The sequence below is a fragment of the Neoarius graeffei genome, chromosome 24 (assembly GCF_027579695.1).
Source record: "Neoarius graeffei isolate fNeoGra1 chromosome 24, fNeoGra1.pri, whole genome shotgun sequence".
NCBI lineage: Eukaryota > Metazoa > Chordata > Actinopteri > Siluriformes > Ariidae > Neoarius > Neoarius graeffei.
The window spans coordinates 1122135-1145390 of NC_083592.1; the positions used below are offsets into that span (position 1 = coordinate 1122135).

Sequence of the window (23256 nt, forward strand, 5' to 3'; positions counted from 1 at the left end):
CATCACACCAGTCTGCAAACTGTTTAATTTCTAGGTGGTATGGTGCTGCATCCTGGTCTTTATGCAAAAGGCCCAAAATGGCAGTGTCATCAGAAAATTTAACAATGTAGTTGTGTGAGTGTTTACTCACACATTCGTTCGTATAAATGGTGAAGAGTACAGGGGAACTCACACAACCTTGAGGAGCCCCTGTACTTATGGATTTAGATTGTGAGGTTGCTTTATGGACTCTTACATACTGCATCCTGTTTGTTAAAAATGAATAATACCATTTAATAAAATGAAGTCAGCTGACGACCTGAATGTCCTGAATGAGCAGGGTCACATCAGTGGGTTTTTTTTTCCACTGATGGAATAAAATTAGGGCTCAGAGAGTGAGAGAGTGGCTCAGAGAGCGCGAGGAATCATTTACACATGAATTAACTCCCACAGAGTCCCAACCGGGCAGTACGGTGGTGTAGTGGTTAGCGCTGTCGCCTCACAGCAAGAAGGTCCGGGTTCGAGCCCCATGGCCGGCGAGGGCCTTTCTGTGTGGAGTTTGCATGTTCTCCCCGTGTCCGCGTGGGTTTCCTCCGGGTGCTCCGGTTTCCCCCACAGTCCAAAGACATGCAGGTTAGGTTAACTGGTGACTCTAAATTGAGCGTAGGTGTGAATGTGAGTGTGAATGGTTGTCTGTGTCTATGTGTCAGCCCTGTGATGACCTGGCGACTTGTCCAGGGTGAACCCCACCTTTCACCCGTAGTCAGCTGGGATAGGATCCAGCTCGCCTACGACCCTGTAGAACAGGATAAAGCGGCTACAGATAATGAGACGAGATGAGAGTCCCGACCTTAACCCCTACTGAGAGTCTCTGGGATGCTAGGCACACTTGACAGTGGTTCGACTCTCCTGTAGCTGTATGGCGTTGTATAAGATTGTTGAAACAATGCTACAGTGATTTTGCGTCGTAATGAAAAGTGGTCTAACAAAATATTAGACTGTCTGCCTTTTTCCTGGCCAGGCAGTATATGTATTATGTACTTTATCGTAAACAGATTGCCCTTTAAATATTTTATATGAAAAGACAGAATTTGGACACAAATGAAAATAATAAAGAAAAATGATTTTTATTAAAACTTGTTCATTGTGATAATTCTTATTTTCTTTTAAAAAAAATCTCAAATGGAAAACTTGAAGAAACTCCTCGTTTCTGATTGGCTCAGGAGCGACAATTCATTCTCACGCTTCAGTTCCTGATATATTCCTGAAAACATTGTTTTGTAATTAACAATTAAATTAAGGAATTATTTTAAATGGTACATTTATATCTGTATATTACGGAAGCTGAGAACACTTGCAATAATGTTTAATGCTGTTTTCTTGAGATCATGAGTTAATTATCTTGTGATTGTGAGATAAAGCTCATTTTCTCATGAAAGAGTAATTATTATAGATTAGTATAAATTGTTAACAATTTTGTTTTATGTAGTTCTGTATGTTTATTTCCTGATTTGTTTATCTGTTCATTAATTCAGTGTTGACAGAAGCCAGGCTCGTCTTGTCCTTAGGGGACAGGGACTGATCTGCATGTTCTCTCTCAGAGACACAGCGGAATTTCTGCCTGTTAGAGCGACTGAAACGCAGCCTGATGCCTTCCTTCCTTCATCCTGTTCGCTCCTTCACATCTGCAGCTTTAATCAGTCGCTGCGGTTAAGACGCCATCTGTGCACGCTGGAGAGTCCTGATCTCTGGTGAATAGAAATACGCCTGATGTTTTCTTGCGTTAATGAAATTATTAAACTCATTATTCTGAGAAAACAAATTTTGTCATAATGAACTGAATTTTAACTTGTGACCTACAGCATTATTGCAAGCCCAGCCATCCTCCGCTGCTGCAGTAGTTTGTTGGCAAATCAAATAAACACAAACACAGCTGGATTCAGATTCTTTATTACCATCGATCCTTATACATACTGTAGGGTTAGCGTCTCAGCGCGCGCACACACACACACACACACACACACACACGTTAGTGTTGGATTATAACGTCTGTTACATATTTATACACTTCCATATCACAACAGTAATATCTGTAGCTGAGTTTAGTCACAAACAGTTTTAGTGTCCTGCTATGCTGAATCCCTCGCTCCCATGTAGCGCACTACAGTTCTGATCATCAGATCATTTCTGATATGGGCTGCGTCCTGAAACGGTAAAACTATGTAGTGCACTAGACTGCCTGAAATTAGAAATCGGTCCAATATCAGGACTGCTGGAAGACAAGTGTCCTCATGCTGCCTCCCTAGGGAACGTCCACCCAATCAGAACACGACCTCTGATAACAGAACTGTGTGTTACAAAAGACCCTAAAAACAAACAAACAATCTCACACACACCAAATCATATTTACATGTAATCAGCTTAATTAGTGTGTGAATAAAAATAAAAACAAAGTGTAAAATACAGCTCTCTAACACGCGAGCGTGTTGTGTAACAGCTTCCAGTTCCTGCTCTTTTGGTTCCAGTTCGGTTCCCACTGCGCCCTCGTCCACTTCCCCTAACCACCCAGAAGCCTGCAGTGACCAATCAGAGTGCGGGACTTGTTTCAGGTGGACAGAGTCCAGCTGTGAAGTGCACTCGGCTTCCCTCACAGTCTCACTCACTAGCGAGTGTGTTAATTAGCCATTAGTGCAGTTCCATCAGCTGTTATACACACATGGAGCAAACACACAGAAATGAGATGCAAGTTAACATTTCAGTTTAAAATTTAAAAAGATCTGTCAACAAAATTAAAACAACAAAAATGTGTTGGATAGCAGAAGTGCATTCTGGGTAATTAAACATGCTTCTGTAGTCCACAGTCACTACGTTTACATGCACATAGAGAGAATCGAATTTCTGCCGTTGCTCGACTGAAATCGAAGTTCAAAATGCCATGTATACACCTTAATTCGGCTGAAATTGAACCGAACTTGATTTCTCGGAATCGAGCTACACGACCTAGTTTATGCGATTTCTGCTGAGCTACTTTGTGCATGTATACCCTATCGAGCTAGTTGTCGAGCTACTTCCGGAAGTGACGAGACCACAAGCAGGAAACACAACAGCCTCGGTCGGCATGACAACAGTAGTAGCGAGCAGCAGAAGAGGTCAGGAGGAACAAACGAAGAAGAGAAAATGGCGATGTAGAGCTCTCTGAAGTGTGGGTGGAGCACAGAGGACGGCAGGACAAAGCTTCTGGTACTAATAGGCTTTTTATTGTCAGACTTTTCAGTTTAACAGCCTACTTTTATTCTTGAGAGAAAAACACACACACGCGCGCTGTGTTCTAGTCCCGGGATGAGCTCTCCCTCTGCCTCCTTAAATAGGGCGCGGTTACTGGGAAGACACACAAACACAGGTTAATTACCGTCAGGTGTAGTGATTCTGCCACTCACCTTCCCTGGCTCCGCCCTCCTGTCACAGACCGGCGCTTGACCACGCCCCCACTGCCACAGGCAAGCAGAAACGTGCACTTCTGGAGCAATGAGGAGACAGAGTTCATGCTCATTCAGCTTAAGGAGTTGAATATATTAAAATTCATGGGCGGGAGAAAAACGCGCAATGGAGAACACGGAACTGATAACTTTGTTTACACTCTTGAATAGCTCTTCTTCATGACGACAACCGGAAGTGTACCAACACGATGGGGCGTGTTGCGCCCCCTGTGGCTCGGGTGCACAATGCACCTCACACAATAGCCCGATTTCCTTGTGTGCATGTAGGATTGGATTTCTCTGGCACCCTGCTGGGACCTTCAGCTCGATTACCGACAGCAGCTCGATTTGGATGTGCATGTAAACGTAGTCACTGTTGTCGACTCGGTCGTTATCCAACACTCATCTCGCACACTTCACTAAAGTAATGAAGTGAAATAAAGTCTGTCCACGCAAGGGGACTCGACCAAGCAGAAGTGAATAAGGGGAAGGGTTAGACACAGGACTGGAACACAGCATGTCACGGTCAGATACATTTCAGACAAAACAAAAAATAATCTGTTTAACTGATTAAGTAAAAAAAAAAAAAAATGCAGATTTTAAGTAACTTAAACACTGAATGAGCTTCACAGCAAAATCTGTAAAAACTGACACGTTAACTCCGCCCACACAAACAGCTTACAGTCAAAGTGCTGCATCGGTCATTAATAAACTAATCAGTAACCTTAATAAAACTCATAACCTTTATAAAATATCACAGTAGTATTTAGAGCTTCAGTAACTAAACACACACACAGTAGGCATGTGCTGATGTTTATCGTGGTAATTGCCAATCTTTTTATCATGGTTTATGATACTATAACGATGCTATAGCTACACGTTTATGCTCTCGTTACACATCACTCGTTTATTTGTTTACTTACAATCCCTCACTCATTTTTGTGTCTACTGCCTCATATAGAGGCGCGAGCCACTACGTCATCGTGCTGTAAAAGTGTAACGATCGCACACTGCGCGCACACATGTTCCTATTAAAATGGCCGGTGAGTGTAAACAATTCGGTTCACTGTTCGAAATAAAAGGGCTAAAGAAATGGCTTTCAGACACGTTTATGCTTATTCCAGAGGGAAAGTGCGTTCCACTGAGCTCTAGTGCCGGGCCATTTCCAGGAAATAAGAGTTTGGGTCGTGGCGACAGCGTGTGTGTGTCCGCCTCGGCTCGGAGGGTTCAGTTTGGAAAACTGTAAGAGGGAAGAGGAGAATAATATAAAGTACAGACACTTGGTATATTTTACTTCTGTGATTTTTAAATTGCTCATTTTTGGATTACGCTACATTTTTGTGGCTCCTGCCTCACAGAGTAAATCTATATGCTGTATTTACTGTATGGACACAGCGTCAGAAAACTCTTATTTATAAGCCACACGGACCCAGAGGGGACCCATTTTTCAGCTTATGTTACTCGTACACTTTTAAAAGTGTTCTCAGAGACTAAAGTCTGACCCCCTCTGGCGGTGTGTCATTAGCGACAGAGTTACTTTATACCAAACGGCGTTTCTAGTGATTATCTATCATTTCGTAAAAGACTGGAATCTTATCAGGTCACTGTTTCCATGAGCCAAAACTAAGCACGGCTGATATTAAAGGAACGTCAAGACGAGGAAAAGAGACTTAAGACAGCGATCCGATCTGGACCACCTCGCACCAAACAATCGAGATGACGGGAGCCCACCACAAGTCGAGCAGAACTCTGATTCTACTGTGACGCTGGACGCTCGTCTGTGACACTGAAACCTCTCCAAGAGTCGTTTGGTGGAAGACCAGCATCAGACACAACCAGAAGAACGCGAACGCAACCAGGTACCTGGTGAAAGAACTGACTTCAAGGGGCTGTGTTAACATGTGAAAGATGAATGTAACCATGACGACAATGTCAGGAGATGAGTGTTGGTGAGGAGATGGCAGTTCTGGTTCTCCCTCTATCATACCCAAAAGAATTGTGGGTTTGGCTTTTCTTCATCAACTCTTTAAAAAATAAGGTGAAATTAAAATAATTCACGCGTCCCCATGACCCACCCGTCATTAAGCTGCCTTCTGCATGGGACAGACTTCACCTCCGGCCTCACTCGCGCCCTACCCAGGCACCCTCCTGCTCCATTACTGTGATTCTGAAACCCACCTGAGATACGGTGCGAGGGATCATCAGCACACGCCCACTCACCGAGGACAGTCAGGCAGACCGACCGACCGACCGTCACATGAGATGATGGGTTTGTGTTAATAGTGTTTCTCAGCTGCTCAGTAGTGACAGCTAACCCCCCCCCCCCCCCACACACACACACACACTAAACAGCTTCAGTACAAAGTGAATCAATCAGATAGAACATGTCTCCTTTTATACTGCAGCTACAAGGCCAAGGTCACTAAGGAGGCTGTTGGTGCTAATGAGGTCTATTTTAGTTTCCCAGAATCCTTTCTATAAACAACGTGTGACATCATTATGCCACATAATTATTACATCACTCATTAGTAATCATCATTATTTAATAAACAGCTAGTGCTACAATCTGGCTTTTAGAGGTGAAACCTCAGGGGTGTGGCCTAAAGGACAGGAGTGGGGTTAAGTCTAGGGGCTGGGCCTAGAAGGTGTGACCTATGAACTATGATTTAAGGGAGGGGCCTAGGAGGTGTGGTCTAGAGGACAGGACATAAGCAACAGGGCCATGAGAATGAATTTTAAAGATGAGTTCTAGGAGGTGGGACCTAGGGGTCGACCGATAATTGGCCTGGCTGATATATCGGGCCGATATTCTGCATTTTTAGGGTTATCGGTATCGGCCATAATTTCCACCGATATGCCAATAACATGCCTTTTTGCAGCCATTTCGTTCCTAACGCGACTGTCACTGCACGTCCTTTCCTGCACTCGCCTCTCTGAGTTCAAGAACACGGTCCCGCCCACCACAACATCTGATTTGTTGTGAACTGTTTCAAGGCGGCCATACGGGCACTCGGGCAGAAGCGGCACAAGAGATATAGCCAATCAACACGCGTAGCTAAACACTGTGAACTGTTTCAAGGCGGCCGTACGGGCACTCGGGCAGAAGCAGATCCCACTTCAAGGTAAGGACACGCTGCTTTTGCCGCAATAAGTCACAAACGCACAAGTTGCAAAAGCACAACATCGTTATATGTTTACGTTCTTCATCTACTACTCGTTAAAATTGTCCATTTGCATCTGTGTAGCCAGGCAAACTTAGCTTACGGAAGGAAGCACTTGAATTAGCCTGCAACCAACTAGTCTCGCTGAAACTCCATGTAATGTTGTCCATAGTAAGCAGTCCCCAGCATAACGCAGGCTGCAGTCATTTTTAAATCCCCGTCTGGAAACGTTGTGAATGTGTCAGTAGTTCTACTCGAACAGTAGAATGACAGCCATACAGAGAGGTGGTCAAGGGAAGACGAAATAAAACAGTGTTTGTGTTCTGTAGGCTAGCGCAAGCCTACTGGCTATTTGTTATGGTGATGAGTAAACTTCATGACGTGACTCGTGCTCAGAAAGCGCATTGCACTTGTATATGTTCGGTAACTTTATAAAGCGCTATTTGAACAGTTAAACACGCCAGGTGTGATATGGTGCTAGTAGGCTGTGTAATACTGTAGGGAGTTTGTCAGGACGCTTGTTGTGGGCTCAGTAATTAATTGTGTCGTGGATGCACACTTGCTTGGATAAACGCTAATGAACGAAATACATCAATTAAACTCTTGACTTAAATGTTCTTATGCTACTTCACATTGCGCTGTAATGTACTCCACTGGTATTTATAATTCTTGCGCAAGTGATTCTCCTCGCTAGCGCTTCTGATTCGGAAAGTGATATACCCTTAAAGGAGCAGAGCCGTAGATGGTTACTTGTTAAGTTGTTACATAATAGGGAGCGATAGCCGACTATGTTTGATTTTACTTTTTAAAAAATGCTGCAGGCAGCTCCCGACACTTGATTTGTTATTTAAAAACTACTTGAAGTTGGTAAGTCTTACTTAGTTCTTAGTGTAAAAGAATCCAGAGTGCATTTTCATTTATTTTCCACTGAAAATGGTGAGCTGTAATATAGTAGGGAGTGATTTATTTTTTTACTGGTGAATATTTATTTTATTATTATTTTATTTCTCATTTTATTCTAACTAATGTTTGACTTTATTGTACAAATGCTGCTGGCATCTCCCTGCACAAAATTTCATGTTCAATTTTACAATTAAACATACATTTCATGTTTATGAAGGTCTGTGTCAGTGTATGCTATGTTTAATTTCATGTGAATTATAATGTTTACATTTATCGGTTGCACATATCGGTTATCGGCATCCCAATTCCATAATAATCGGTATCGGCCCTGAAAAAAAAAAAAAAAAAAAACATATCGGTCGATCCCTAGTGGGACCTATAGAACCAGAATTTAAGGGGCTGGGCAAAGAGGGTCAAGTATCAGGATGGAGCCTAGTAGGTTTGGCCAATGGGACAGGACCTAGGGGGTGGGGCCAAGAGGATGAGGCCTCCAGGCAGGGCCTAGGAGGCGTGGCCTGTGAACAGGCTCTAGAGGGCGTGGTTTCATGAGAGTAGAGGGAAGGATTCTGGGTGACTTTTGACACTTCGCTACATTAGCTTCATAAGTCCAGCGCTGAATAAAGAGCACGCCTCAGTTAATCGCCTACGAGAACATTGTGGACATTTTAGATTTCACTAAACAGTTTCTTTAAATGCATTTTAAGCAGATGCAATCTTAAAGATGTTTTGAAATATATTCTTAAAAATCCTCAGAAGCAGAGAATCTTAAAACGCGTAAACAAACATCATTCGGTGTCTGGTCTCGGGTAAAAGCAAAGCGAAAGCTAATAATCTGTGAATACTTTAAGGCAATAAAGTCAGAGCACTTGGGAAATATATACACACACAAATCTAAATCACTGCAGCGTTACACAGGCGATCAATCAGGTGTACAGCGACCTGACTGGTTCCTCTGTTAGCCCCGCCCTCACGTTTTTGTTCAGTTTACAAATAATGCCATAACATCAGTGAGCTTATACCAGAGCGAGTGTGACCTGTCCATCAAACATCAAAGGACTTCAAAAGGCCTGATGGATAACAAACACAATACTTGGTAGAACAGCTACATGGTTCAGCACAGCGCCCTCTATAGGACACATTTATATACACGTTTATAGTTCAACCAATAATGTCACACGCCCAGGGAGACACCTGACGCTAACCCGGCGGCCGTTAGCTGTTAGTTATATTAGCTGGTTAGCCAGGTGGTCGACAGGAACATTGTGTACATTTAGTTTTTGGATGAACTGCTCCTTTAAAGCTGAAATGTTCATCACTAGCCTCTGCAGTAGTGTTTTAACTCCAGTAAAATGATTTACAATAAGAAAACCTTTTAAATCACAAGGTCAAAGTTAATAAATCTTCAGAACTCTGTCCATCATTAGGGGGAAACGGTGGGCTTTACGCTGCCCTGCGAATGGACAGAACTCATCTCTCGCTGCCCAATCCGAGCACACGCCCTACTTCAGCAGCTTCTTCTGAAATGGAATGCAGGGTGAGTGAGGAGACACTGAAATGTCCTCAATTCTAAATGTCCTGGACAGAAAGAAACAGGAGTTAAGAAGGACCCGAGAAATCCATCCCATAATGCCTTTAATGAGTAGTAGTGATGTCTGACCGTTAAAGCTAAATGCTAATGCTAACTAGAATTTGCCAGAGAGCAGGTTTTGGAACCAGCTTCCTGAGGACTCTGGATGTTCCTCCGAGGATTCTGGGATGAGGAACTGTGATGACGTCACCGAGGTGGGGCTTCCCAGCGAGCCGCAGAAGTTTTCGTTTTCCGGAGAACCGGGCCTCCACGAGCACTGCGGCTTGTAGCCCATGCTAGGGCTCTCCTCCTGGGACTCCGCCTCAAACACCGCCTCAGGCTGGTTCTGGGGCCGGTAGGAGGGGCTTTGGATTCCTGTGTAGGTCACCTGTGTCTGCGCTGAATCCATGGAGCTCGTGGAACAGTCGGAGGTGTCACTCACCAGCTGGTTGTAGTAGCGCAGCACGCCGGGTTCGTCCGAGTCCGTGTCCATTTCGACGTTCTGATCATCGTTCTCGTCGTCATGGTTCCCCTCTGCCTGTCCGCCCGGCACCGTGACAACGCCTTCCTTATCCGGACTCTCCACGATGTGCACCAGGCTGTGTGTGGGGGGCTTCAAGTCCAGAGGACCCTGTTCACATAAACACACAATAATTATAATCCTCACGCTAAACCCATTTAACAAACAAACAAACAAACAAACAATAAAATCATTTATGGGGTTTTTTTAAAGCACAGAAACAAACAGGACCGATCAAATACAAACCCGTCACAAGTTTGCTGTCTGGTCTCATGTGCTAGCCTAGCTACACAATGCTAGCAAACCATTCCAGATTAAAATTAACAAAATGCAGGAAGTGCCTTGAACAGAAAGAAATGTAATCAGCACACAATGTGCTAAACACCCGGCTCGTTCTCACCCTTTTATTAAAGCAGAACATTTTCATTACGCTCAAAGTCTTATTATTTAAAAAAGTGCAAAATATCAAAAACCACTCCATTAAAAGTATCAAACTGGTTTAACTTTACATGTGAAAAATTACACAAAGGGCCATGTTTTAAAATCACACTGTGAACATTACCTTTTCACTACGGAGCTAACTTACACCACATTGCTAACCAAGATGGATTTGGGCTATTCCATAAAAACAAAAGGAGCAAAAACGGTAAATAAGTGTTATTACCTCATCGTGCTGTGGAACTTTATTAAAGATTAAATTTTGGTTCACAGCTGATCGATGCAATCAGCAAGCATAATGCTTTATCATCAAATGTGGAAAGTCAGTCGCGGGTCATTTGAAGATCTGAACGTTATTCTGTCCCAGCAACTCCGAGTTCATAACGTGCGAAAAGTAAGTTTAGATTTCTCTGTAGACAGGAAACGGAGTTGGTTGTGCCAGATGTTAATGTTAACTTGCGTAGGGTCTCACTTTAATCAGCATGTGAGGGAAATGTGGATGTTTCTGAGGGTTCGGATTCATTCCCGCTCTCACGGTCTGTATAAACAGCACGCTAGGTAAATAATTAACTTTCTCAGTTACACATTAAGACTTCAGACAAGAGGCAAAGTGTGTGTGTGTGTGTGTGTGTGTGTGTGTGTGTGTGTGTGTGTGTGTGTGAGCGAGCGAGTGAAAATTTACCGGTGGAGCTGACCAATTCCCGGTGAGTTTAGGGCCAGGAATCTCAGGATAGAACGCTTTCTTCACCCTGAACATTAATAAACAGCATATTGACAACATATTAACACACACAAGTCCAAACAGTGCAACAACAAATTATACAATAAACATGATCATCAGTGTGTGTGTGTGTGTGTGTGTATATAAAAAAAAGAGGCGTGTGTGTCTGAGAACGCACTAGGGTTCAATCTTTCTAATTTTATACACATTAACTGGAGATATTGACTGTTACCATCAGGCCTGGAATTTCGTTGTTTTAGGGGCGGGGCCACTTGGCCTTTTGTGCTGTCAATTTTTTGAGGGCACGAAGGCCAAAAGCCAGGGCACCCAGGCCATAAAATAAAACAATGATTTTAAGTTCACGTCTATAATGAATTTAATTTAAGGACTAATGACTCTTCTGAGGAAGATTGGAGTCTCAGTCGAAACTATCAAGCAGGTAAAGAAACGTCTCCTACACTATTCTGTCTGAAGATAAGAAAATATTCAACACATCTAAACTTATCGATCCATCACTCACTTCAAAAACTGTAAAACTTATTAAACCTATATCCTCCCGTCATTTTTGTTCAGTTGACCCCGAATGTGCGAGAGCATCTTCAGACTGTACTACTACGCAGATTTTTGATTCATCAGCATTGAGCCTGGAGTCCATCAGAATGTTTGACTGTAAATGGAACACATACTCGCATGCAGGCTACTGATTAACCCATAAGAGCCCAGACCCATTTCTCAATCAAGGACAATTATTGAGGAAATAAAATGAACTAAATAGACGACAAAGAAAACATTTCTGACCTTTTATTTTTTAAAATAGCACTTTCATGTCTCAAGATCTGAAATATTAAATTGCAAATTTGCGGAACACTGCAACACTATTACACTGTTAACACCAAAGTTCATTCAACGCAAACAGTTTGAGTAAATTCCACTTTTAAAGATGAGTTTTACTGCATTACTTAAACAGTGTGAGTATATGAAGAGTATATGAGACAGTCAGTGGGTTACTCATTTTTATATTTTTAGCATAATTATTACTGGGGGGTAAATAAATAAATGTTAATGTTGTAATGACGCCTAAAACAATGAGATAAAATCTCTTGCGATGGTGATCTCGCCAAGATGGCAGCAGTTACACTTCGGTTAAACAGCAAAAAGAAACTTACAATACTAGTAACAAAACAACGCTAACTGCATAGATTAAAAAAGTGGCTATGAACAGACACCAGCACACATCACGCATCATATTACAGCAGGAACAAGCAGTAGGAGCATCCATGACCTCACGCTTAAAGCTCGACAAAGGAAAACTTGACAGCAAGCTAATTATCATTTGTTAGCGGCTACAGTCGGTACTCGGCACGTTAAAAGTGGGTCAGCGTTGTAACGACATAACGTTACTGTACAAGCAATGCTTATTTAACGCTAACAAACTTAAGCCCTGTATGTTGAAACTCCTCTCTTATTCGTTCGTTAATTTATCACACAGTCTTACCTCAGTCAACTTCTTCCCTCCTTCTGTGGAAATTCAACGTCTCAGACGCGGACACGAGTGGGCGGGGGATGTGTTTGATTAAGTCTCCTGATTGGCTGGTGATAGATTGGTGGGCGGGGGATGTGTTTGATTAAGTCTTCTGATTGGCGGGCGGGGGATGTGTTTGATTAAGTCTCCTGATTGGCTGGTGATAGATTGGTGGGCGGGGGATGTGTTTGATTAAGTCTTCTGATTGGCGGGCGGGGGATGTGTTTGATTAAGTCTCCTGATTGGCTGGTGATAGATTGGTGGGCGGGGGATGTGTTTGATTAAGTCTTCTGATTGGCGGGCGGGGGATGTGTTTGATTAAGTCTCCTGATTGGCTGGTGATAGATTGGCGGGCGGGGGATGCGTTTGATTAAGTCTCCTGGTTGGCTGGTGATAGATTGGTGGGCGGGGGATGCGTTTGATTAAGTCTCCTGATTGGCTGGTGATAGATTGGTGGGCGGGGGATGCGTTTGATTAAGTCTCCTGGTTGGCTGGTGATAGATTGGTGGGCGGGGGATGCTTTTGATTAAGTCTCCTGATTGGCTGGTGATAGATTGGTGGGCGGGGGATGTGTTTGATTAAGTCTCCTGGTTGGCGGGTGATAGATTGGCGGGCAGGGGATGCGTTTGATTAAGTCTCCTGGTTGGCTGGTGATAGATTGGTGGGCGGGGGATGCTTTTGATTAAGTCTCCTGATTGGCTGGTGATAGATTGGTGGGCGGGGGATGTGTTTAAGTCTCCTGATTGGCTGGTGATAGATTGGTGGGCGGGGGATGTGTTTGATTAAGTCTGATTGGCTGGTGATAGATTGGTGAGCGGGGGACGCGTTTGATCAAGTCTCCTGATTGGCTGGTGATAGATTGGTGAGCGGGGGACGCGTTTGATTAAGTCTCCTGATTGGCTGGTGATAGATTGGTGGGCGGGGGATGTGTTTAAGTCTCCTGATTGGCTGGTGATAGATTGGTGAGCGGGGGACGCGTTTGATTAAGTCTCCTGATTGGCTGGTGATAGATTGGTGTCATTATAGCGCGTCGGAGCGGTTCATGCCAGGCTCGAGTCCGAGCCACCACTGATGAGTTGCCCAGTAAGAATCCAGAATGTCATCAAAAGACGCATTTTTTCTCTATAGACGCAGGTGATGTTAAAGCCTATTGGCAGTCACGAGGCAGACTTCAAAACCGCAAGGCATCAGGGCCACTGTGGCCTTACGGCAGACATTTTTTCCAAGGGCACAAGGCCAAACTGAGAGGGCGGCCATGGCCCTCGTGAAATTCCTGCCCTGGTTACCATAGAAACAAATTCCACACTGTCTGCATTGCTGAAATAACATTCACTTCACCAGAATTCCCTAATCGTGTTCAGATTTTAGAAGCTGGGACTTTGGAATTTGCTTCATTACCCAGTAGCACGACTGATTCGGCTACAGATCTTAAAAAGGGCGGAGCTTTGTAAGATTGTAAGAAGACTAATTGTAGTTGTGAACGAGTGTGAGAATTTATATACACTAACACAACCCGACCTGATTATAAACGATTCCAGTCAGTCAGGAGAGTTTGAGAGATAATCCTGATGTATAAAACCGTGTTTAGAGCCACTGTACGGGTTTAGGAAAGTCTGGTTATGTTTAGGGAGAAATGCTGAGGTTTCCTCACTTACACCATCGTGTTAGTAAACATGCTGGGAATTGTTTTCCACACTATTTTTTGTCGCCATCTTTCCTCCCACTTGGTTACGCTGAACGTGTGCACAGTGACCACGGGATACTCACGGCACACAGTTTGGACACCAAATACACATTTACTTGATTTTTTTTTCTGACGTCCAATTCGACCTCATCTCATCTCTTTATTAATAAAGATTTGAAACATCACAGAGAAGGTCAGTAAGGTCACGGTTTACCTCTGGGATTAGTAATGTGTTTATAACATGCTTTACAGCGTGTGTGTTAGTGTGATTACAGTTTCAGAAGATTCTTCATCATGAATGTGAGGAGAAATGTACCATTGTCTCTTCTTGTAGCAGAAGACGGTGATGATGAGGAGGCAGAGGGACATCGATCCCAACGTCACCAGAATCTCCACCAACATCAGATCAGCTACACACACACACACACGATATCACCATCCCACACACCCTCCCGTGTATAAGAAGTTACTGCTGTGTGTTTAAAGTGGAGGGAAGTGATCTTACTGTCAGACTCGGTTTTGATGGAGATGGTGGACTCCATTCCCTCTCCAGCTGAAGTGTACGACCTCACTGTGAACTTATAGGAACCCAGAGGCAGACTCTTTACTGTGTATGAGCTCAATGCAGGATCAGTCAGGTTAACTGCACACACACACAGACACACCCTTCATTAGGCTTTAAGTGAACAGTTGTTAATTTACATCAGTTAAAAGCATCACTGTATGTTTAACCTTACAAAAGCTGTAATAGTAAGAGGAAAGGCAAGTTGTTGTAAATTTGCAGTGTGTATATATTTGTGTGTGTGTGTGTGTGTGTGTGGGGTCACCTATGAGGCTGAGGTTGGAGGCATCAGCCAGATAAACAGTGTGTCCGAGCACGAAACCTTTTCGCTCACACACAGGAACAGGAGTCCAGGAGAGAACAACGTCTGAGCCGGACTGGACAGCAGACAGCACTCCCACAGACACAGAAGGAACTGCGCACGCACACACACACACACACACACACACACACAGTTAACGCTGGAATAATGGTATTTATGTGGCTTGTATAGGGAACAGTGTGTGTGTGTGTGTGTGTAAAACACTGTATTAACAACAATGTCACAAACTATACTACAATCATAAAGTGTTCTGGACTAAAGTGTGTCCTACTGTGCTCTTTACCAATATTAAAGCCAGAGTAATAATTATTATACGCTGTAAGGTTACACACACACACACACACATCATGCAGGTTTTATAAAACCGGTGTTCATCACTGTGATGGTCTGCTGGCCTGTCTGCGTCTGCGTCATTTCAGTAGGCGTGGCCGCAGCCCGTCGGCAGAATTGGAGACACCCGGGCCCGGCGTCTCCACGCCTTTAAATCTGATTCCCCCTCATCCCAGTGGAGCTTTCTTCTCTCCCATCACCGCGCGTCGGTTTTGTCCCATGTAGCGCACCACATCATATTGTCCACTCATCCACGCACGCACCTCAGGCTACTGACTTTACTGACGCTCACTCTCCATCGCTTTTTGTTTCGTTTGTCTATATGGGTGTTATTTTGTTAGAATACGTTATCTGTTATTTTGGCCTTAATACTGCGTCCTTGCTTTTTGTCATGGCTCGAGCCAGGTCATGACAATCACTTTCTAGACAAACTTCATAACTCAATGGAAATATCTGGCTATTTGAGAGACCCATAACTATGAAAGTGGAATATTTCACTTCGGTTCCAAGTGAGATGAAGTGCAGAAGGTTTTCAAGAAAGGGGCGTGTCCACCTCAGGACTCCAGTGGCTTCACCTTGGGATTTACTTTGTGCAACTTTTAATACTGAACACTTCTGAAGTTGTTGCTTTTGCATCTGATATTCTTGAACGACAGGTTCTGCATGTTGCAACCCTATTAGCACTGCTTTGAGGAAAACACACCCTCATCACTTCCCCCACAGCAGAATGTGCCTAGGTGGGGCCCCTACCCTGTGTCTGTCCATATCCGTAATGTCTCTGCAGCAGGACAGACGCTTCAGGAAGCAAAGTGAAAATGGAGATTGTGTACTGCACTCCAGGGTCCAGAGATCCTACACACACACACACACACACACACACACACACACACACACACACATCAGTTAGCTGAACACTCATCAGATTAGTTATATTTAGAAACTTTTCCCTGAAGTGTAGGAGATGCCCCCTCACCTGATTGGATGACAGTGCTGCTGTTGGAGGGTGAAACTCTCTCCCATTGGACAGAGCAAGTGGAGGAGGCGGAGCAACAGGTGGGCACCCACTCCACCATGTATCCTTGTGTGGAGTTGTGATCGCTGTTCCAGGAAACAGTTAAACCTTGTCCATTTCCCAGCAGCTCAGATACAGACAACTCCGAGTCTGCAGGAAGTGAGGATAAATCACACACACACACACACACACACACACACACACACACACACACACACACACTTTTACATCCAAGTTTGATCTGCAAACACAGAAGTGGTGGCGTGTTCAGCCTGCAGTCTTAAGACACTCAGTGTTGTTTATTATTATTATTGCCATCAAGATTAAAAAACATTATTTTCCATCACATGATGACAGAAATTTGTCATGGGTTAAAGGCTCATATTACTCTTCTCCTTATTGTTTAATTTTATTATTCCATAAGAGTGCCCTCGGTGTTAGTGCACTTGTGTTACAGCGCTCGACATTAAGCACTGCCCGACTGCCCGGGGCAAGTGAAACATGCATGCGGGTAAGCAGGATATGTCCTCAACACGCCCGACCGGGCAAGATGGAATGAGCATATGTTACCAACTAGCGCCACAAAAATGAGGCTTTTTGATCTTTTATTTCAGTTCCTAAAAGCGTCCCTCACTACGGATCTGCCATTATGTCTTGGCTGTTTTCTTAGTCTCGGTTTCATTTACTGCTCTGCAAGTTATTTTATATCCCCCCCTGCTGGTGTAGTACGGTACGCCTACTGTTTATAGACCCCTTGTGCATGACGTCACACATCACATGATAATTACAGCGGGGGTCAGACAGACACCGTCTTTCATCGAAGCAGCTTAATCTGCCTTCAATATGGTTCATTTTTGCGCCGTTTTTGTTTGTTCAAACAGAGAAATAGATAAAAGGCATCACCGTCTCCCCGCTATCAAGAAAACATGTTAACAAATAGAAATAAATGCTACAAGAACAACGAGGAAACGAGCGGTTAAAGAACATGAGAGGAGCTCAGCCTGAAAACACCAGAGAAATCCACGATTGTATTTAAAACGCATTTTACAAAAACAGAAAGCCGGAAGTGAGGATGGAAGAGTTTGCTTAAGAATCTCGTTTTATTTCTTTCTGCTCGCATTCGAGTTCGCGCCTTCATGAAAGGGTTTGAGTTCCTTACAGGTGAAGCCGCTTCCTTATTCGACACAGAAAACCCAGACTGGTTTCAAACAACTCGGGCATAAAAATAAATAAATAATAATTTAAAAAAAAAAAAAAAAACAACCTCAACAAGGAGTGACATGTACGATAAATCCTGAAAGAACAGAACAGATTAAGAGCAGAGAGAGCCGGAGCTTTGTTTCTGCTATCGGAGGAACGTAGTCTTGGGCAAAATAAATAAATAAATAAATATATATTTTTTTCATGAGATGAGATGAGACATAATTCCAGATATGTTCCAGATGTTATTTCATAGTCTCAGCTGGATAGTCTCAGCTCTTAATATCAGCTGGATAGTACAGTGGTAATGCTCACTGACTACGACGCAGGAGATCGGGGTTCGAATCCCGGTCGGGGCAAAACATCATCCAGTAAGGGTCCTTAGGCAAAACCCCTCATGATATATCAGCCTACCTCAGGAATGAGTGAAAACATAACTGATAGAGTCATACCGGCTCAGACGTCGCCCGGGTCAACAAGGTCTGCGTCAGTTGCTAGGGAACCAGGGCAAACTGATGAGAAATGGGCTACTGGAACAAGATCTAGTAGATGTGAATGCTGCTCTGAAGACAATCTCCACAAGAACCATCACTGAGACCAACAAGCTGATACACAGTACAGCAACAGTAATCATGGAGATGCTTGGACACAAGGTGGGCTCGGGACATAACAAACAGTATCCACCATGGAAGAGACGATTAGAGGCCAAGATAAAGGCAGTACGGAGAGAAGTTAGCCAGCTAGCTGAACTACAGAAAGGGAACATGGTGAATAAAGGGGCACCCAGGAAGTACAACTCACTCTCCATACCAGAGGCACTCGAAACTGCCAAACAGCGACTAACAGCTCTGGCCACCCGGTTGAGGAGATACACCAAGGAAGGAGAGGCCAGGAGAATAAACAAGCTGTTCTCCACTGAACCAGCCAAGGTGTACTCTCAATGGCAGGGGAACAACAACCGGTCAGACCCACCAAGAGCTGAGGTGGAAAAATACTGGAAAGACATATGGGAAAGAAAGAAAGGCATCACACAACACCGATGCCCAATGGTTAGTGGACCTAAGAGCTGACCACAGCAACCTCCCAGAACAAGAACCAGTAACCATCTCAATGGCAGACGTCCAAGAAAGAGTGTCAAAGATGAAGAGCTGGACAGCACCAGGCCCCGATATGATCCATACGTACTGGCTGAAGAAGCTAACTGCACTCCATGAACGCCTAGCAGCACAGATGAACCAGCTGCTGAGGGATGGAACCCACCCAGAATGGCTAACCCAAGGCAGGACAGTCCTAATCATGAAGGACCCCCAGAAGGGACCCATCCCATCCAACTACCGGCCAATTACCTGTCTCTGCACAACCTGTCAGGCATCATTGCGGCAAAAATGAGTAAGCATGTGGCTCAATACATGAGTGAGGCACAGAAAGGAATTGGCAGTAACACCAGAGGAGCCAAGCACCAGCTACTGGTCGATAGAACAGTCGCCCGAGACTGTAAGAAGAGACAGACCAACCTGTGCACTGCCTGGATTGACTACAAGAAAGCCTACGACTCAATGCCACACACATGGATACTGGAATGTCTGGAACTGTATAAGATCAACAGGAACCTAAGGACCTTCATACAGAACTCAATGGAAATGTGGAAGACAACCCTAGAGGCCAACTCAAAACCCATTGCCCAAGTCAACATCAAGTGCGGCGTATACCAAGGAGATGCGCTATCGCCACTGCTGTTCTGCATAGGCCTGAACCCCCTCAGTCAGATCATCACGAAGAGCGGCTACGGGTACCGATTCCGTAGTGGGGCAACAATCAGCCACCTGCTCTACATGGATGACATCAAGCTGTATGCCAGGAATGAGCGAGAAATAGACTCGCTGATCCACACCACCCGGATCTACAGCGATGACATAGGGATGTCATTCGGATTGGACAAGTGTGGCCGGATGGTCTCAAAGAGAGGCAAGATGATCCGGACTGAAGGGATTGACCTACCAGAGGGCAACATAGGTGATATCCAAGACAGCTACAAGTACCTTGGCATCCCACAGGCTAATGGAAACCATGAAGAGGCCACAAGGAAGTCAACCACAGCCAAATACCTCCAGAGAGTAAGGCAGGTCCTGAAAAGTCAGCTGAATGGTAAAAACAAGGTCCGAGCCATCAACATGTACGCACTACCAGTCATCAGATACCCCGCTGGTATCATAAACTGGCCAAAGGAGGAGATAGAAGCCACAGATATCAAGACTAGAAAGCTCCTCACCATGCATGGAGGGTTCCACCCCAAGTCCAGCACCCGGAGACTATACACTAAGCGGAAAGAGGGAGGCCGAGGGCTAGTGAGCGTCAAGACCACGGTCCAGGATGAAACATCGAAAATCCATCAGAAAGATGGCCCCAAAGGATGAACTGCTAAGTGAATGTCTCAGGCAGCAGAACCCTGATGAGAGTGCAGAGGAGGAGGAGGAACAGACAACCTGGAGAGACAAACCCCTACATGGCATGTACCACCGTCAGATAGAGGAAGTGGCTGATATCAAGAAATCCTACCAGTGGCTGGATAATGCAGGACTGACAGACAGCACAGAGGCACTAATCATGGCAGCACAAGAACAGGCCATAAGCACAAGAGCCATAGAGGCCAGGATCTACCAGAGTAGATCAGACCCAAGATGCAGACTGTGCAAAGAAGCCCCTGAAACAGTCCAGCACATAGTAGCAGGGTGTAAGATGCTAGCTGGATCAGCGTACATGGAGAGGCACAACCAAGTGGCTGGGATAGTATACAGGAACATCTGCAACCAGTATGGAATAGAAATACCCAAGTCCCAATGGGCCATACCACAGAAGGTGGCTGAGAACAACAGGGCCAAGGTTCTGTGGGACTTCAGCTTCCAGACTGACAAACAGATCCTGGCTAACCAACCGGACATAGTGGTGGTGGACAAAGAGCAGAAGAGGGTGGTGGTGATAGATGTGGCGATCCCAGCTGACGCCAACATCAGGAAGAAGGAACATGAGAAACTTGAGAAGTATCAAGGGTTGAAAGAGCAGCTGGAACGGATGTGGAAGGTCAAGGGTTGCGTGGTCCCTGTGGTAGTGGGGGCACTTGGGGCAGTAACCCCCAAACTGGGAGAGTGGCTCCAGCAAATCCCAGGAACAACATCTGAAGCCTCAGTCCAGAAGAGCGCAGTCCTAGGAACATCGAAGATACTGCGCAGAACCCTCAAACTCCCAGGCCTCTGGTAGAGGACCCGAGCTTGAGGATGACATGGATACCACCCCCCCCCCCCACCCCCGGGGGTGAGAAGGAGATTTTTATTTATATATATCCAGCTCTAGGTTTATTTAAAAAAAAAAAAAAAAAGAAAAACCCAAAAACCCCACGCTGCATCATGACAGACTGGCGGCACTGATTCAGTTGCAGGTTGCCAGGTCTATATAAAAACAACCACAATTTACACACTAAATTTTAAACTCAAACATTATCCTGTCTGTCATGATGCAGTGCGGGGTGTGGTTTTTTTTTTTTTTTTAAACCTAGAGGTGGATGACAAAGAAAAATGAAATATTCTCAAACACAGTACTGTTCAAAAGTCTTGGCACCCTATTGTTTTCTTCATACAAACTTTGTTATAGATTTCCATTTTATGATTTCTACATTATGGAGTAATGAACCTACAGTCTGAGAGAGTTCTACACAAACACACTGAACATTTCAACAGCTGCGTGCATGTGAAATGGAAATAAATCGACTAAGGCAGGAAAAACTATTTTGGATAAAATTGTCCGTTACAAGTAAAAGGTTACCAATAACCAAATTTAATAATAAACTTAATCAATAACCAGACTTCAACTCAATGTGTGAGCTTCATTTTTTGATGTTGCAATTCACAACTATTCTATGGTTTTCCAAATAAATAAATAAAGTACTTGCAAAATAGTGGGCAAGTGGAAATTAACCCCCACTTTCCCCCCAGGGCAAGTGGGTTTAAATGTTAATGACAAGCCCTGTGTTAATTAAATTAAATAAACACGTCCACACCTGCAGTGTACTGGGGGACGGTGACTGTGCTACGCTGAGAGAGACCAACCAGGTTCCGCGCTGCCACGGCAACCATGACATCACTGCTGTTACTAAGGCTAACGGGAGTGCTGGATACACTCGGGGGGAGAGAGACAGTTGTCCACCGGCCTTCTTCGCCGTCTCTTTGAGACACCTCATAGGCTGTCAGAGCACCGTGACTGTCCCTGGGTGAGAGAGGCTGAGAGACAGACAAAAATTATTTATCACAGACATGCCCTGTGTGTGTGTGTGTATATATACACACACACCTTCCATATGACCTGTCCTGTTTTTTCACTGGTCCTCCACACCCACATGTCTGGAGCGTTAGGTCCTGAAACACACACACACACACACACACACACATTATTTTGGAAATCCTATTAAAATACTACACTATTGACAATCCTAAAGCCACACCCACCCATCACCTCAGTATTATCTGTTACCATGGAAACAGAAATGTTTACTGTCTGTAATGTATATGAGGATGAAAAAGTGGGTGAAGTGTCTGATTTAGATTAAAGAAATAATGATGGAGTAACTCACGGTCCATGCTAGTGTGCAGGCTGTAGGGGGCGCTCCCGTCTCCCCAGCGCCAGAAATACTGCAGAGACGCACAGCGAATAGAGAACGAGTACTCAGTGTCCGGCCTCAGCCTGTCCAACAGCACGGAGGATAGTCCCACTCCGGTGTAGTTACGCTGTAGTTACACACAGGTTTTTTGTGGGTTGGTTAATTCTGGGTTACACACACTGGGTTACACACACTGGGTTAGTTAATGTTGTTATTTATTGCTGTAACTTTACATTGGGGGAGTTAATTTTCTGTTAGTTAACTTTGGGTTAGTTAATGTTGAGTAATTCTGATTAAACGGTGACTCACAGTGTCTCCGCTGTCCAGCAGCACCTGGCACAGCAGGGGCAGAGTTTTATAGGCCTCCACTGTCCAGCTCCACTGAACACGGGCCTTCCACGCCTCAGCGTCCGACATCACACTCACAGGGGCCAACAGACGTACTGCGGGAGATCAGACATGGAGATTAGACACAGCACAGGAGAACAGATTAGCTCCTATGTTTTGATTGACTCATAATTTTATTTGATGATTACTGCGCTGTTCAATGTGGGCGGAGTCAGAGAGCTGGACCATTCCCAGGGGATTCTTGGCCACCAGAGTCCAGCTGTTCTCCCAGCGGTCAGAACGACACTGTTTCCTGTCTCTTCTGTCCTCAGTACAATTTCTAACACACACACACACACACAGTTTGTGTATACATCTATTGTTCTGTGTGTGTGCGCATGTACCTGCGGTTCAGTGTGTACTTTGTGAGTAAATCATGTTTCTGTAAGCCTGTGTCTCTTCTGTCCTCGGTACAATTTCTAACACACACACACACACACATTGTTTGTGTATACATCTATTGTTGTGTGCGTGCGCGTGCGCGCGTGCGTGTGTGTGTGTACCTGTGGTTCAGTGTGTACTTTGTGAGTAAATCACATTTCTGTAAGCCTGTGTCTCTTCTATCCTCGGTACAATTTCTAACACACACACACACACACACACACACACACACACACACACACACACACACATTGTTTGTGTATACATCTATTGTTGTGTGTGCACGCGTGCGTGTGTGTGTGTGTGTGTACCTGTGGTTCAGTGTGTACTTTGTGAGTAAATCACGTTTCTGTAAGCCCGTGTCTCTTCCTTTGCTCCAGCGACACTCTGCTGTTTGCAGATCCCGCGTCTCACACTGCAGACCCTCATCACCTGGGGGATCT

General features: G+C 44.6%; 1 protein-coding gene across 3 annotated transcripts in view; it reads right to left on the reverse strand.

Annotated features, from left to right (window-relative positions):
- Positions 1 to 1913: 1913 nt before the first annotated feature.
- Positions 1914 to 23256, reverse strand: part of lifra (LIF receptor subunit alpha a) — a 33692-nt gene continuing 12349 nt past the window's right edge. Inside the window, exons 6-20 of one of the 3 annotated variants that reach the window (XM_060907668.1) lie at positions 23125 to 23254; positions 22936 to 23010; positions 22582 to 22712; positions 22355 to 22488; positions 22019 to 22172; positions 21739 to 21803; positions 21449 to 21668; positions 16159 to 16347; positions 15936 to 16037; positions 14799 to 14948; positions 14477 to 14614; positions 14288 to 14381; positions 10727 to 10793; positions 9177 to 9717; positions 1914 to 9094 (exon numbers count right to left, since the gene is read on the reverse strand). In XM_060907668.1, coding sequence (XP_060763651.1) covers positions 9202 to 9717; positions 10727 to 10793; positions 14288 to 14381; positions 14477 to 14614; positions 14799 to 14948; positions 15936 to 16037; positions 16159 to 16347; positions 21449 to 21668; positions 21739 to 21803; positions 22019 to 22172; positions 22355 to 22488; positions 22582 to 22712; positions 22936 to 23010; positions 23125 to 23254 — 2165 coding nt within the window. In that variant the 3' untranslated portion in view covers positions 1914 to 9094; positions 9177 to 9201. Of the gene's footprint in view, positions 9718 to 10726; positions 10794 to 14287; positions 14382 to 14476; positions 14615 to 14798; positions 14949 to 15935; positions 16038 to 16158; positions 16348 to 21448; positions 21669 to 21738; positions 21804 to 22018; positions 22173 to 22354; positions 22489 to 22581; positions 22713 to 22935; positions 23011 to 23124; positions 23255 to 23256 lie in introns of all 3 variants that reach the window. The other 2 variants (XM_060907667.1, XM_060907669.1) reach the window with 2 other exon arrangements.